General features: G+C 33.1%; 2 protein-coding genes and 1 long non-coding RNA gene across 4 annotated transcripts; 2 read left to right on the plus strand and 1 right to left on the minus strand.

Moving 5' to 3' along the window:
* The first annotated feature begins 322 nt into the window (after window positions 1-322).
* LOC149740629 (uncharacterized) lies at window positions 323-3,307 on the plus strand. Its single transcript, XM_089872808.1, has 5 exons — window positions 323-866; window positions 1,232-1,378; window positions 1,781-1,988; window positions 2,404-2,521; window positions 2,850-3,307. The coding sequence occupies exons 1-5, from the start codon at window positions 719-721 to the stop codon at window positions 3,225-3,227; spliced, it is 999 nt and encodes a 332-aa protein (XP_089728934.1). The 5' UTR covers window positions 323-718; the 3' UTR covers window positions 3,228-3,307.
* On the minus strand, window positions 2,403-2,855 carry LOC149740630 (uncharacterized). Its single transcript, XR_016384436.1, has 2 exons — window positions 2,661-2,855; window positions 2,403-2,503 (listed from the first exon to the last, which is right to left on the minus strand). It is a non-coding gene; the product is annotated as an uncharacterized LOC149740630 (long non-coding RNA).
* A 307-nt stretch (window positions 3,308-3,614) lies between the features above and the next one.
* LOC149740631 (band 4.1-like protein 4) lies at window positions 3,615-14,606 on the plus strand. 2 transcript variants are annotated; one of them, XR_016384435.1, is made up of 19 exons: window positions 3,615-3,911; window positions 4,043-4,147; window positions 4,534-4,585; window positions 4,834-5,013; window positions 5,648-5,768; window positions 5,962-6,138; window positions 6,411-6,474; window positions 7,420-7,556; window positions 8,593-8,714; window positions 10,042-10,141; window positions 10,467-10,598; window positions 10,836-10,964; window positions 11,524-11,658; window positions 11,970-12,020; window positions 12,298-12,366; window positions 12,448-12,626; window positions 12,731-12,823; window positions 13,247-13,434; window positions 13,772-14,606. XR_016384435.1 is itself a non-coding variant. In XM_089872796.1 (18 exons), exons 1-18 carry the CDS (start codon window positions 3,816-3,818, stop codon window positions 13,864-13,866), a joined length of 2,046 nt encoding a protein of 681 aa, XP_089728922.1. In that variant the 5' UTR covers window positions 3,616-3,815; the 3' UTR covers window positions 13,867-14,606. The 2 variants fall into 2 exon arrangements, 1 of the variants encoding a protein (XP_089728922.1); XM_089872796.1 differs by lacking the exon at window positions 12,448-12,626 and having other exon boundaries at window positions 3,616-3,911.
* Window positions 14,607-15,099: the final 493 nt, after the last annotated feature.

Consider the following 15,099-nt stretch of genomic DNA (forward strand, 5'->3'; position numbering starts at 1 on the left):
CAATCAACACAACCGAATTATTAATACTATAATACCGAGGCTAATCACCCTTTCATTTACAGCAGTGCTTTGAAATAGTTTCTGCTTTAATCTCCTGCTAGTTGGGTGTAAAGTTGATGACTGCAAGCGTGATTCAATCACTTTGATTGCTTCGCCACCGGTTCATTGCCTTAAGCTGGATTTAGAATCCCTACCTTAATCCTTCAATCTTTGATCCGAAATGTTAAATAATCGCTAATCCAGACCATATGCACGATTGCAATTCAATCGATTAAAATCACTGCCGATTTTTTTCTGGATTGTCAAACCCTTATTCCACAAGGGACTATTTGGATTGAAGATCAGGGAATAAGGAGTTGAGAAAGTGATTCGTCTTCAGTTAAACGTATTTGTTTAACTGTACGTGAAACGAATATTATTGTTTGTAAATTGTAAAGTTAATTTTTAGATTTGTTTTGTTTCCGTGCTTTAATTTTTTTTATTTTTACAAGTAGTATCCAATTTTAATTGGTTTATTAATTGTTTGTCAACCGCTATGCATATTTCCTTTACCTTGATGTTAAAGTACAATAAGAAATATATCTATAAGCAAAATCTTATTTAATTTTCGTTCTGCAAACTGAAATTTATAGGCTATTAGAAAGAAACACTTACTCAGACTTCCTACTGCATATAGTGAAAGTTTGGGCAATTATAAGGAAATAATTTACTGCAAAACATGGAAAGTCAGGATCATAAAGAACGTACCAAACGCGATGTATGCGTCGGCATATGTGCAGTTATATCAGCATTCTTATGGCTTGGAGCAGTGACTCTTGGTATTCTGGTCGACGCAAATGGGATGTGTTTCAACAATCTAAGATTCGGTAAAAATAAATTCACGTTTTTGAACTTTTTCGTTGCTTTATCGGTAGTTTGGAAAACTTGATTGCAATTTATTAAAGACTATATGCTGACAGAAGACGATAAAAGTCAGAGGCGTTATTTATTTGTGCAGTTCTAAAACTAGGGTACAATATACCGTTATCTTGCGCAGATTTATGTCAAAACAGGTAGGTCCTTATAGGGTTACAGAATTTAGTTTGATTTTAAGTTATTCCCTAGACGATATACAATATAAGATAATTTGTCACATATTCTAGATTTGAAGATCATACGCATTTAACACACTGCAATTTATGCATATATACTGCGATACAAGCAGTGTTTAACCAGATTTTGTTTTATACAGCAATATTTCGAAACAAGAGTCACGTGATTTTCGATTCATGGATGACTGATTTAACGCCCCCAAAATGGACGCACGCGATATGGGAGTTCATATATACATGGAACATGCTATGGGTGGCTTATTGCGTGGCAACTATGTGCAGGCCAGGTAAGGGGTTTTGTACAAGTTTAGACCTTTATTAACATCAGTAATTGCTCCAACCCAGAAGTATCTTTTTGTTTGTCTAAAATAAATTGTCGGTTATATATACCTTAAAAGATCACCCACAAAGGTAAATATAAAGTAACTTATAACCAGGCACAGGGTTCATATAAAACATGAAACTTATAAAGACTGTCGTTGCCTGGCTACGTGTAGTTTAGTAGGTTAAATATTTACAGAATTATATAATCGTATCCTCACGTCTCTAAACGACGTTGTAATTGTTACAAATACGATTAGGAAAAGGCATTGTATGTTCTGAAATAATATTTGGAAAATGGGCAAATAAAATAATATTAAAATATTATTTCGTCATGTCATTTTTCTGATTTAATCTTTCTTTAACAGTGGCTAAAAGAAAAGATAAAAAGGTCAACAAAAATATTGAAGTGTTTCCCGCAAAGTTTCACGTCACGTGGTGCGCGTGCTCACTGACTCATGTTGGTTGGTTATTGTTGTGGGACCGAGAAGCCTTTGTTGCGTCACTATTCCTACAATTGTTCGTCATAACCGGATCCATCTTGGCCCTTATTACGTCACACAAAGCAGTTTATGGGTAAGTGACGTCATGATATTTGCCAAGAGCAGATGAAATCTATTAGGTATTTCATTCATACATCTATACTAAAAATCAATAATAAAATAAAGTCTTTATTTTGTTGGTATTCCAACCCAATGGTTTCTTATGGGACCTAAGTGTAACCCACACATTAATAAATATGCAAACACCTCCAAAAATACAAACCGACAAGCTTATAAGCAAGCACAAGGGCGAAACAAAACATACATTTTATAACGACTGTCGTGGTCCGTACGACACATGATTTTAATGTACATTTATTGATTCGCGTTTTCTACCACATAGGACGATAAAAGTAGGGTAAATGAAGGCACAAACCATCTTACCCCAACCTATATACCATACATGCGCCTAAACGCGTATACTTTATAAACTCTTCATAAACTTGCAGTGTTGGAGCATTGCTGCAATACAAACGTCCATGGGATCTCTGGGTTGCTCGAACTCTGGTTCAAAATGGGATTTCCGTCCTGTTGACTTGGAGCATTTATCTGCTGATCATAAACGTGGTAAGAAAATGGGCTAAAGTCCTAGTTTTAAAGTAATGTCTCAAACTCATATAGGTGCGGGAATATAAAGTGTTTTTAAGCGGGGATTTAATACTTGGTCGTTTAAATTCTAGTGACATTTTAACCAATATTTACTAACCTATATATCGACGACTTATATCCGAGACTGTGTATTATAGGCCAATTAAGCTTGATGCATTTCCGGTTTTATGAAATTAATGCTCCACTGTTTGTCGTATATGGCTATAGAACTTATAATATCTTGGAAATGTTTCTAGCGTCTGAGATATTGTAACTTTTACCAGATTCCTTTTTGATCTATTACCAGATAATTCTGATGACCTACCAAGCTCAATTGCCTATGCACATTTCAAGTACAATAGCCCTCGCTGTCTTTGGCGGAATCGTGCTGCTATGGTTTATTATAGAGATGGCAGTTTTCGATCGTTGGACGAGATATACTTTTACAATCTATCCCACAGTTGCTTGGATAGCCTGTGGCATAATAGTTCGCCAGTTCTACCCTTGGTCACCAGTTACCATTTGTGCAATCACTCTGTTATGCCTTGCTGTTTTGATACTGGTAATAAGGGTGCCAATTGTCGTTTGGCGAAGCTACAGCGACCCATTATACGTGGAACAGACGATTGAAACGAAAATGGTAGCGGTGACCCCGCCCACACAATGTATCACGACAATTCTTTAATCATTGGTGTTTTCTAAAGCATAATATAATACAATCCTGCTGTAAATACACAGTCAAATAAATATCTACTGCCAATCAAGTATTCTTTACGTTGTTATACGGGTTCTGGTCGATATTCACACGAGCTACTTTAGGTACGAAAAAATAGTATGAAATACAGGTTTTTACTGAGTATAATCCTTTAGTTTACATAAATGCTGCAATTAAACGTTAATAACAAGTATTTAAACATGAAACCTATGCAGCCACGCCCACGGTCATATATGTTGTCCCCGAGCACGCTCACTATAAACATAGGTGTGTAGCGTCGTCTAGCGGTAACCAATAAGCGAAAAAGAAGCGTCTTTTTTCCTTCTCAATTTTACGTTCAAGTTAAATTTCACATTTGCAATCTGTTCGTTTTCATACATAATTTAATACCCCGGCGTCGCTCTTGGCGCCTACGCTACCTACCGTATGCTACCATCTAGATTTGAAAAAACAGGCTTAATTAAGTCATCAGTCAAGATAGATTAGCGACGACTACACTCACCGTTGAAGAGCATTGCAGTCCCAGTCGTGGCCGAAACGGTAGATGTTGATTAAGTTATGCTTTGCTGCGGTAAAAGTAAAAGGAATTTTACTTGCGAAGTTGTTTTACTGGACAGTAACCACGTAACGTTTTCTAGAAATCAGAATGTTAAGGTGAGACATTGTGTTAAAATATTCAATTATATTTTAACATTCATAAACCAAATACACACTTAGAAAACCTAACATATTATAAACTAACATTTTACAATTGTCATTTTTTTAGACTTTTTGTTTTGTTGCAGATAACAAGCAGAGCGAGTGTTATATTTCAAGCTGTATGCCAACATTTAAACCTCATCGAAACTGATTATTTTGGGTTAAAATATTTCGACAACCAATCTAGAGTGGTAAGAATTGATAACGAACATATTGGATATCTTACCCTGCAAGAAATTAAATTGTGAATGAGCTAGACCACCACAGATAATGATTATAGTTGTGGTCAATTTTGGTGCCGCATGTTATTGCTTTGGTGTTTCAAAATTTTTATATATTTATGTGAAATAAATCAGTGTAATACATTTGTGTAATGATGTTGAACAATGTTGTTGTTGAACAAGTTTTGTGGTTTTAGAAGCACTTTTAAGTTAACAGCCTTATGGGGTAACGGGTAAACTCTGGTCCAAACCCAAGGTCCCATGTGTGCCACGCCATAGAACCTTTTTGCCTGTAAATTGTATTTACGCTATCTCATAAAAAATGTCATGAAAGAATATTTTTATTATTTTTTCAGCATTGGTTGGAGTTATCTATACCACTATGTGAGGATGAATATTTCATGAATGGTAATTACATAACTTACTTTACCTTTACATTTCTTGGCTATGTTTGCCTAGCTTATGTGTGAATTTATGGAATTCTAAACAAAAATTAAACATGTATATGGAATTGCGCCCAGGTGTATCATAAGTATAAAAAAGATTTTCTGGCAATAGTTTTAAAAACACAAAACAACCAACTACCAGAGTATCTCTTTCAAACCACCAATTAACTATACACTGATATAGCAAGCAGTATAAAACTTTTTTTTCAGTTGCAGGACCCTCCAGTCTTCTTTACTTTGGAGTGAAATTTTACGCAGCAGATCCGTGTGCTTTAAAGGAAGAAGTGACGCGGTATCAGTTCTTCTTACAACTCAAAGAAGATATATTTTCTGCAAAACTATCTTGTGCATTAAAAAAAGCAGCAGAGTTATCAGCATTAGCATTACAATGTAAGTAGTGACCAGAGTTTGTTTATATATGCATTATATATACTTAATGTTTTGTTTGTGGCAGTTTTTTTTTTTCATACAGGCCTATTCTTAGTATCCTATTTTTCTGATATTTTGCTGATTATATATGTTGTCTTATTTAAGATGTGGGTAACTTGGCTTGGCAAGAAAGCATGGTCTTAACTTGCTGGGAGCTCATTTTAATAATATTTTGTGGGACATGGTGTATTGTTTTAAGTCATCGCCCCCTTTAAATGTATTTTTATTAACATATAAAAAGATGTTTGTAAAACACTTGTAACAATTTCCTAAAAGCTGAAATTATCTTTACTCTTGCTACTTTTATTGACTTGGCAGGGGGCACAACCAAGATGGCCTAATTATAAAACAAACAAAATAAATTTAATTGTAGCTTTTAAGAGACTTGAGCTAATAAAATTCCAGTCAATTGTTAGTTTAAGATAGCAAAAAATTATGATATAGAATCTCTATAAAACAGAGAAACATTACTTTATGTGATTTCTCAAAACCAGGAAAAATTATTTTATGTGATTTATAAAAAACAGTAAAAAATTGTTATATATGATTTTAAAAAAACATCGAAAATTTGTTTTATATGATATCTATCAAACAGCTGAGATTGGGGATTATCACGAAGGTGAACATAAACCAGGTTACGTCTCTGAGTTTCGATTTATTCACTCACAAGATGAAAGATTTGAAACAGAAGTGGCAAAGCTACACACAGGGTTTAGGTAGGTGAGGTGTGTTACTGTGTTGTATGCTGCTGGTGCTGGTGTTATAGCTGTAAAAGAAACATAAAAAACTGATATTAAATTATTAACTTCTGCTACAATTTTATAAGTTTTGTTTTATAAGAACAATTTTTATTAAAATTAAATTAAATTTTTTTTTTAGTTTTTAATATTTTTAACTTTTTAATCACAGAGGATTAGTTCCTGCTACAGCAGAGTTGCAATATTTGAGAAAATGTCGGCAGTTGGATATGTACGGGGTAGAACTTCACCCAGTTAAGGGTGAGGCGGGGGTTCAGTACAAACTGGGGATTTCCCCAAGGGGTATTGAGATGTTTAAGAACATGTGCAGAATGTCGGTTTATTATTGGTAAGTTGTTTGACGCACTTAAGTTCTTTTAAATTGAAGCCAGTATTTATTTATAAATACAGTTGTTGGATTTACTTTTATAGTGACATATATATATCTCAAAAATGTTTATAGTAGGGTAGGGGAAGTTGGGCCACTTTTTAGTAATAAACAAAGAACATTTAAAGAATTATAAAACAGTATCCACTAATAAACAGGGTCTTTATATCTGCAGATAATTGTGTTCCTGCTTTTTATTTTGTAAATGTGTAACTGTAAACTTATTTACCCAGGCCTCGTATTGAGTTGGTTGATTACAAAGACTGTACATTGAAATTAAAGGTGAAAAACAGACAGGTGCGTATGTATGTTGTACGTGATGTTATTTAACCAACACCTGGTGTGGTGACTGACTTTAAACACTGGTGGTATCTTGGTAGTCAGAGTTGTTTATTTTGTACTTAGTGATGTATAAGTGCTGTTGTAGCCTTTGTGTAATTAGTTTATAAACCAGGAACTAGATATGTATGTGGGTGAGGTCCTACAATGTGTCGATCTATGGGTCTGGGATTATGCCAAATTAGGCTCCTTTTCCCCCCAAGCCTTATCAGATTCTATTCTGTGCCACTGTAAGGTCTTACAGCCAGGCACACCATGTGGTCTGAGGTTTAGGCCTAAGTTGGCCCATTACCACAAGTCACAACATTTAGGATGCTACAACCCGATAGTGATCATTGGGTTTAAATTATACAGCATTAAGATTTTAAAAAGTTAACTTGGATATGTTTGACAGATAATAATCATATGTGGTTTACTGTATGTAAACAAGTTAGAATCTTATTTTGACATTATTGGTATAAATTAAAGTAAATATTATGTATATACACACACTGTATGGCAATGGCTTTTAATCTTGTATTAACTGAACCCCTGTGGTTGAACACAGTTATCTAAGCGGTTTAATAGAAATTAATCCTACTAAAATAAAAGTTTATATTTTACATAAACTAATATAAAAATTTATATTTTACACTGTCCTAAATTAATTTCCACAAAAACTTAAATAATAATATATATATATATATATATGCTTTAATTTTACAATTAGAATTATTCTTTTAAGCTAGTTAAGTCAAACAAATAAATATCGTTATTCAGCAAAAACCTTAAACGTTTGCTGCCACTAAGTATTAACAATGGCTATAAGCATTTCTAAAGTTTAAAAAAACCACTACTGTATATGGAGCACTGTACAAATAAGAAGTTACTTTCACATATTTAATGTGGGAGTATAATATGCAGGGCGTTGAGAGTATGCACAAATATGCCGCGAGAACCAATGAAGACTGTCGACTGCTATGGAAAAGCATTGTTGAGCAGCATGTGTTTTATAGACTTCCACAAAATATACCTAACACCACATGGAGTAAAAAGTACAGGTAAGCATGCTACATGATGTGCACGGGTGTCATGTTAGGGTTGCATGGTACCAATATAAAATGTTATACCAATTTTTTATTGGGCTGTTGTATGTATTTTAGAAACCCAGCCCTACACCTTAATACAGCTTTTACCCTTCTGTAAAGTACAGCTTTTACCCTGTTTTTAGTGTTATTGTTAAGTGTCCATACAACAAACAGGACCAAAGTATACAGTATTGGACACCACGCTATTAATGTTAACTGCATTTTAACAATGTCCCTCAAAGTTTAATAAAATGTCAAAAAATGTGATACCAGTGATCATGTTCTCACATTAGGAGTTTAATTACTTATAAATATTTGAGCAACAACTCAAACATGATGTCATCCTCGAGTAACTTGTGATTTATGGAACATTAATCTGGTCCTAAGTGAAAAATGTCGACTTTTTCTTTGCTTAATCTTACAAAACAAATCTTAACTACCATTAAAACATCTACAATGAAATGTGAGTGTGTTAAACATACAACCAGCCGCGTATTAAACTTAGATAACTTGTATATTTAACACAATGGTTTAGATTAATTGATCTTCAACACACAGGACTTTGTTATAACTAAGTTCTAGTTGAATAATTGAAGAGGTAATACAGGGAATTTCCACTTCGCTTTGAGCAGTAAACATTACAGCCCATTGAAAAATCCTTTCATTGGTATAACCAAGAACCAGTGACAAATATTTGTAATTATTTAACAAAATCTGGGTGACATTGTCAAAATACATTTACACACATAGTCGTCAAATATAGATAACTTCATTGATGCAATATACTTTTGTAAATATACCTTTACAGTGTAAATGCAATATACCTTTACAGTAAAGGCTTTACTCTGCTTGTTACTCATTCGATAAAAGCTGGTTAACATAAAAAGTTACAATAATAAAAACAAAAAAAATATGATGTTTTGCAAATTGGGGTAACACCCCTAAACCCCCAGCGTTACCCAAATCCTTAAGTATAAACAATTGACCCATATTGTTCATCCCACCTTAGGTACAGTGGAAGAACAGAAGCTGAACTTCTGCAGTCAGAAGTTGAACGAGAAGAACCAGAAGTTTTCCGTGGGAGCAGTAAACGTTATCCGCCACGTGCGTCAACTGACAAGATCAACCAAGGTGACATAGAAATACCATTTTTGATATTTTATCTTTCGTACAGCAAGCTATTTAATAGTTTTATCAGTGCATTTATTGGTTGGTATGTAAGTGGAGATCTGCCAATTTTATTATATTGCTGACCAATGTTAACAGATAAGATAATATATTCAATTTAAGTTTGATGTCGAAAATTTAAAGTGATTAAATTTCAACAATAACAACAAATGTATGTTAAGAGTTAGGACATTCAATTCAATTTGATTTAAAAGTTAAAAATTTAACGTGATTAAATTTCAAAAATAATAACAAATATGGACGGACAGACAACTCTTTCTAATTGTAATAGAACGTTTTATACGTTTGTGGTAATAATTACACCTCTTGTTACGTCACAGTGTCAAGTGTTTGATTACAGTGTGTCTGGTATACAAATATGTTAGACACGTAATTAGTTTCATTATGGATCAAATTTTTCCATTTTCGGTGAAATGGTCGGCGCAAAATTTACAAAATAATTAAATTTTGCAACTTCTTTATAAATTTAGTTTGGAAGTTGTTTTGTGGTGTTTAATATGCAGCTTGTGATGTCATAATGGGAATTATGACTCACAGAACATTACAAGCAACATCAAGGGTGAATTATGTAAACTTAAGATTAAGTCTCTAATGGGATATGAGTCAACTTAATATGGGAACAAATTCATTAAATGTTTCCTGTGTTTATGTAATGGACAATGGGGGTTTGGCAACGTTGAAGTTTTTATGGTGTAATAACTTTGTGAGGCAAATCTCTTAGGTACCAGTATTTTGTTTATAGTATCATAAGATTCATAAACATAATGTCAATTGCCAACTTGACATTTAGCATGAGGATAAGGTTATAAGGGTATATGATTTTATGTCACACATTTAAAAACTTTTATTTTCTGCTTCTATTGCTAACAGGTAAAAAGTTTTTACGAACTAACAAAACAAAAATTCAAATTTTACCAAACTTAATCTATGTTACGATGACTAAGTGTCTTTGCATAGCGGACAAATTGTTGGCTTTTAATAAAGATGTATGTAAATTATTTTGCCAGATGATCAATGCTTTTATATTAGATATGATTATAATATAATGGGGTGGGGAAAGATCCTTTAATTCTAAGTGGTAAATAAAGAATATTTAAATAATTATATAATCGTATCCTCACGACTACCATAGACCGTTGTTAAATTTTTTAAAGCATTATCAGGATATTTGGTTATTATGTGCTGAAAACTATTGTAATTGTATATTAGAATATATTAGACACTTCTAATAGCAAATAATAAAACTCATAATTTTTATATTTTTTTCCAGCTGAAGATGGAACTTTAATCATAGATAATAATACTGGGAACAAAACGGATGATGAAAAAATGGAAAGAAATTCAAACTGGGATGAATTAAACCAGAAAAAGTAAGTGGCGAGCACATGCTGCAAACTATTAATTATGGAAACAGTAGTTGCTAGAGATATTTTTCACTAACTTTCCATGACAATAAATATTATCAGTATAAACCAGCGATTGCCAAATTGGGGTTCGTACATTTTCCTATAGATTTCTTTGATTTTTATAGGGCCACAATACATCAAAATAACTGCAAAGGGTTGATGGAGAAAGTTTTAGAAAAACTTTAAAAACCGCTTTCATTGGTAATATTTTCCACTACTTTTATTTTTTCATTTTTTTCAGGCAATTTCAGTCACAAATTCCACTAAAACATACAATTTATTCCACCAGGGGTATGTTTAGTGTTTCTGACGTTGAACAAAACACATCAATCAAATATATGACACCTAAGAATGAACGTAGAGAACGTAACAGACAACTTCAAACTTTGAGTGATTCCGAAAATCGACATAGAAAGCATAGGTGTGTATTACTGTGCTGTGTAATAGTATATATATATAATATATTTATATATAAATATATTTTAATATACATTAATAAATAGTATGATGCTCTATTATGAAACTTGTTTATATATTTTTCTATTATATTTATATATATATATATTATTTAAAAAAAGTAATGCTTTAATATAAAAGTTATTTATTAAATATATTTCTCTATAATATATTTACTGAAAGTTAAATATGATTTCTATAGAACTCACCGCGGTCGATCAAGCGGAGAGGAATCGGACAGTCCAAGCAAACGAAGAATTCGAAATCGAGCGCGGCAACACAGGCAAAGTCAAGCCAGTGATGCCAGTGATGTTTCTCATCGAAGAAGAAGGTGAGTTGCGCATCACTGCAATAGTATCTGCCTTTAAATGTAACTTAAGCCATTATTTATATAGTTTGGTTAAACTGTGTAAAACTAAAAAGTATGACATCATAATAAACAGTAATTGAAAAATAGAATTGACATAATGTTTATTCTATATTGATAAGTTCCTGCAGGAGGAGCACTAGAGATTTAGGTAGAATTGGCAAATCAGACTTTATTATACAGTTTGCCTTAATCTTAATGCAATGTGTGACACACATAGTAATAAAGTATATTTGTGTAATATACATATTGTTGTTGCTTTTCGCTCCATATAATAAATAAACACTGTAGTCCATAAAGCACCCCCATAAAACAGCACCAAAACCCAGTGAGTGGTTAATATCATGCCACTAAGTAAATACTCAATTGACTAAGTTATTTTGACTGTCAGCGAAATATTTGTATGACGTCACAATCACCTTAAGATATTTAAAGAGACATATTTAAGATTTAAATCTCCCGTTTCTCCTAACCTATGTGCATTAACATATTTGAGGTCATAACAAGTATTATGACATCATAGGAGAAGACAATACCACACAGACACAGAGATGATGAATGGAAATGTTGTGTTGAATCAGGAAAGAGTAAAACGACGTACACAAAATAATAATATCAATCAACAATCAGAATCTAAAGCACAAAGAAAGAACAAAAGGTTAAAACTCATTGGATAAAATATGTACAATTATGTGTAGTAGAAAGTATATACGTACACATACCAAAAAAATTACTCATTTTTTTATTTATTTGGTAGTAAACAAGTTTAAATAGGTTTGGTGCTCTGTATTGGTCTTTAAAACATCTGTAATAGTTTCTCAAGCTATATTTCTGCAACCATAGCGGACTATTAGAAAAACTAGTAGTTTGCACTTTATATACTTTTTGGCCTTTGAATCTTGCGGTTGCTCGCATCTATGTAGTGTACAAAGTATTTACATGGAATGTAATGTCGGATTTTTATTGTAGATTGTCAAGAGAAGATGACAAAGCAAGGCAACAACTGTGGCAACATATTAAGTTAGTTTATCATAATAACTATGTGTGGACTGTGCTGAATAATCATATGTTGTATTATTTATATATACCTGCATAAACACGCTGAACAAATTTGTAGATAAATATGGTAGGTGACAGATATTTACCTGGGATTAAAATTAGACTTCTTTGTACTTAATGTGTGTTATTAGTTTACAGTGATATGAAATGTTGTTTACTTTAAAAATATGGTTTATGTGATACCTTTGTACAGCAATATATGAATGAATGTAACAACATAAGGTGTTTACTTTACTAGAAAAGAGATGGTTGATCCATCTGACCATTCACCTGAACAACTGCATGACATCATGTATACTGAAGTCAAGTAAGTTGAAACAATAGAATGATGATGTAATAATAGGTTTTGTCCGTTCCCATGGCAGTGGGTAACACATGTTATGTCCAGCCATGAGCTTCCTGATTCAAGGGCGGACTGTTACCATTTGTGGGCATATGTCTTCAGACAGGACAATGAACAGTAATTGGCACAAACCAGTGGTCACCCAAAGAATTGTTTCCCAGCTATATGTAGAAAAAAAAATGACTACAAAGTTTAATATGTGGTAACTCGGAAGCAGGCACGAGGTGTGTGAAACAGTACTTTAATGTTATATCAACTGTTTTTCCCGCTACGCTGGTATAAATAAATTACATTCCTTCATTTTCATAAAATGTTTATGATCTAACAGAACGGAAGGCTCGTCAAAACCTCTTCGATTGAGACATCATAGAAGGAGAAATTCCGGAGCAAGTAAGAGGACGAGCGCGGCATCAGGGATTAGGTAGGTTTGACAGTGAGCATGAGGTGTATGAATAAACCATGTGTTGCTGGTATATGAAAATATGCCCAAGTTATAACCGAATTGTGAGCATTAGGCGTGTGAATATTAAATACATCATTTGTTATCAGAAGACTGCTATGCATTAATTAAATAGTGAGCATGAGGTGTATAATTAATACCACGTGTGTCCGCTGTAAAAGGAAGAAACCTATGTTATAACTCAACAGTGAGCATAAGGTACATGAATGAATACACCAAGTCACTCTGGGGTATGGGAAGACACCCATGTTATAACTCAACAGTAAGCATGAGGTGTATGAATACACAATGTGTACCTGGTCCCTCTAGTATATAAAAATTATACTACTATGCCATAACTCGGCAGTTAGCACAATGTACTCACCAGCAAGCCATCCATTACAGCCACACATTAGATGATGGAATGGTTTCCCCCCTCCCCATCACCACCACAGTAATGCAAGAGAGAAAAAGATTGAACGGCAATAAATATCAACCCCACCACTCCACACCTACCAATGGTTCAGCATACAACACACCATCTAAACATAAATCTCCAGGCAGTGATTGGGACACAAGGACTTCATTGTCAGGTAATGGGTCTTATATGAATAAATGAAATTTAGACAACCAAGTAATCGCTAGATTGTAGCAATTGCGATTAGGGGTCTTGCCCCAAAACAGATATGCCAACAATGGTAGCAGCAGGGAGCCTTGAACCCTTAACCTCGGAGTTAGAGGCAGGCACTTTATTGAATGAATGAATGAATATATGGATAATAAATTAATATGAATAAATATATAGAGAATAAAACACATTCGCTTATAATATTAGCAGCGTTGAGCACCAAATCCATAACGACTGTGTTAGAGTCATGCGCCCTAACCTCAACTAGTATAACATTCAAACTTTTGTTTTCCAATCAACAGTTGAAGGCTTTCAGTCGATTTCCTCTAATAAATTAAACAAATCACGAACAAGAAAAACAACTCCTGAATCGCACAGAAAAAAGATTCTGGTTTAAAACTTGTTTATACTCAGATATAAAACTGTTTTATTACAAATATTTGACAACATTTTTTCTGTGCTTTTAAGATACGCTTCGGTACTGTTTATACAACATACTTTTAGAAACGCTAGAATCAAACATTGATAAATGTTAAGTACAAAAACATACTGGTACTTTTGCAAACATGTGCATTAGCTAATATTGTTAACATTTCTTTAAAATAAATACAACAAGACTATTTACATTTTATAGACACTACAAAATATCAAAAAGAACTCTGAAACATAAGTCTTGATGCTGTTTCACAATTATAACAGATTTTTTTCTTGACACCATATTATCTATATATCTATGGATAATATAGTGTCTCACTAACACACCATTCCAATTTTAACAAAACCGATCATTCCATATTCCTGTTTTAATTCATGACATTAATTCTAATTACCTCAAATTTTCTGACACATTGATAATTTAATTTTTCAGTATTAGTATTAATACTTCTATGTAAAGTATTTTTCATATTTTTTTCTAATTGTGCACTAACTCGCATGTATTTTGAACAAAACTATATGAAAATTCATTTTTCTCGTATCACCGAATGATTTTTTAAATGCTTTGTAATTTTACTTGGTGCTGAAGCATGGTGTTGTCACTGCTTTACATGAGATTGCAGTATAGACGCAATATTTCGTACTATTATTATATTGACTGTGTTTATACACGTAATATATTGCAAGCACTGATCATACAAATGTGTCATGGTGTATTGATTTACATGCAGTTATGGGCTTAGTGGTTATATATGTGTGGTAACTTGTAAGCGGGCATGATGTGTATAGAACAGAATAGCATGTTTGTGGCCACGACAGAATAATTAGGTTCTAATCGTTTAGGTAATAATATAAGTCTGCTAATGCTGATCTGTAATATCAAACAACACATAGCCGTTCCTAATCTTACAACTAAAAACACTGATAAAAGAATTGTTAAACATTCACTCGAGTGACACGACTATATGTAAATTGTTTGCTTTCAGATGTGTAAGCGTCCTTGACCATTCTATACATTTTAATCCAAAAATTTCATGGTCAGTCTGCTAGTTACTGCACCTGAAACCTGACATCAAACCATGGCTTCCTTTACCTCCTAATTCTTTTACCACTAAAACAAGATCCAGTTAAAACTATCAAATCTTAAAAGCTAAAATAAAATACCTCCTATTACATATGACCCACAAAAACAAAA

This window comes from Ciona robusta, chromosome 2 (genome assembly GCF_009617815.1).
Source record: "Ciona robusta chromosome 2, ASM961781v2".
NCBI classification, from domain to species: Eukaryota; Metazoa; Chordata; class Ascidiacea; order Phlebobranchia; family Cionidae; genus Ciona; species Ciona robusta.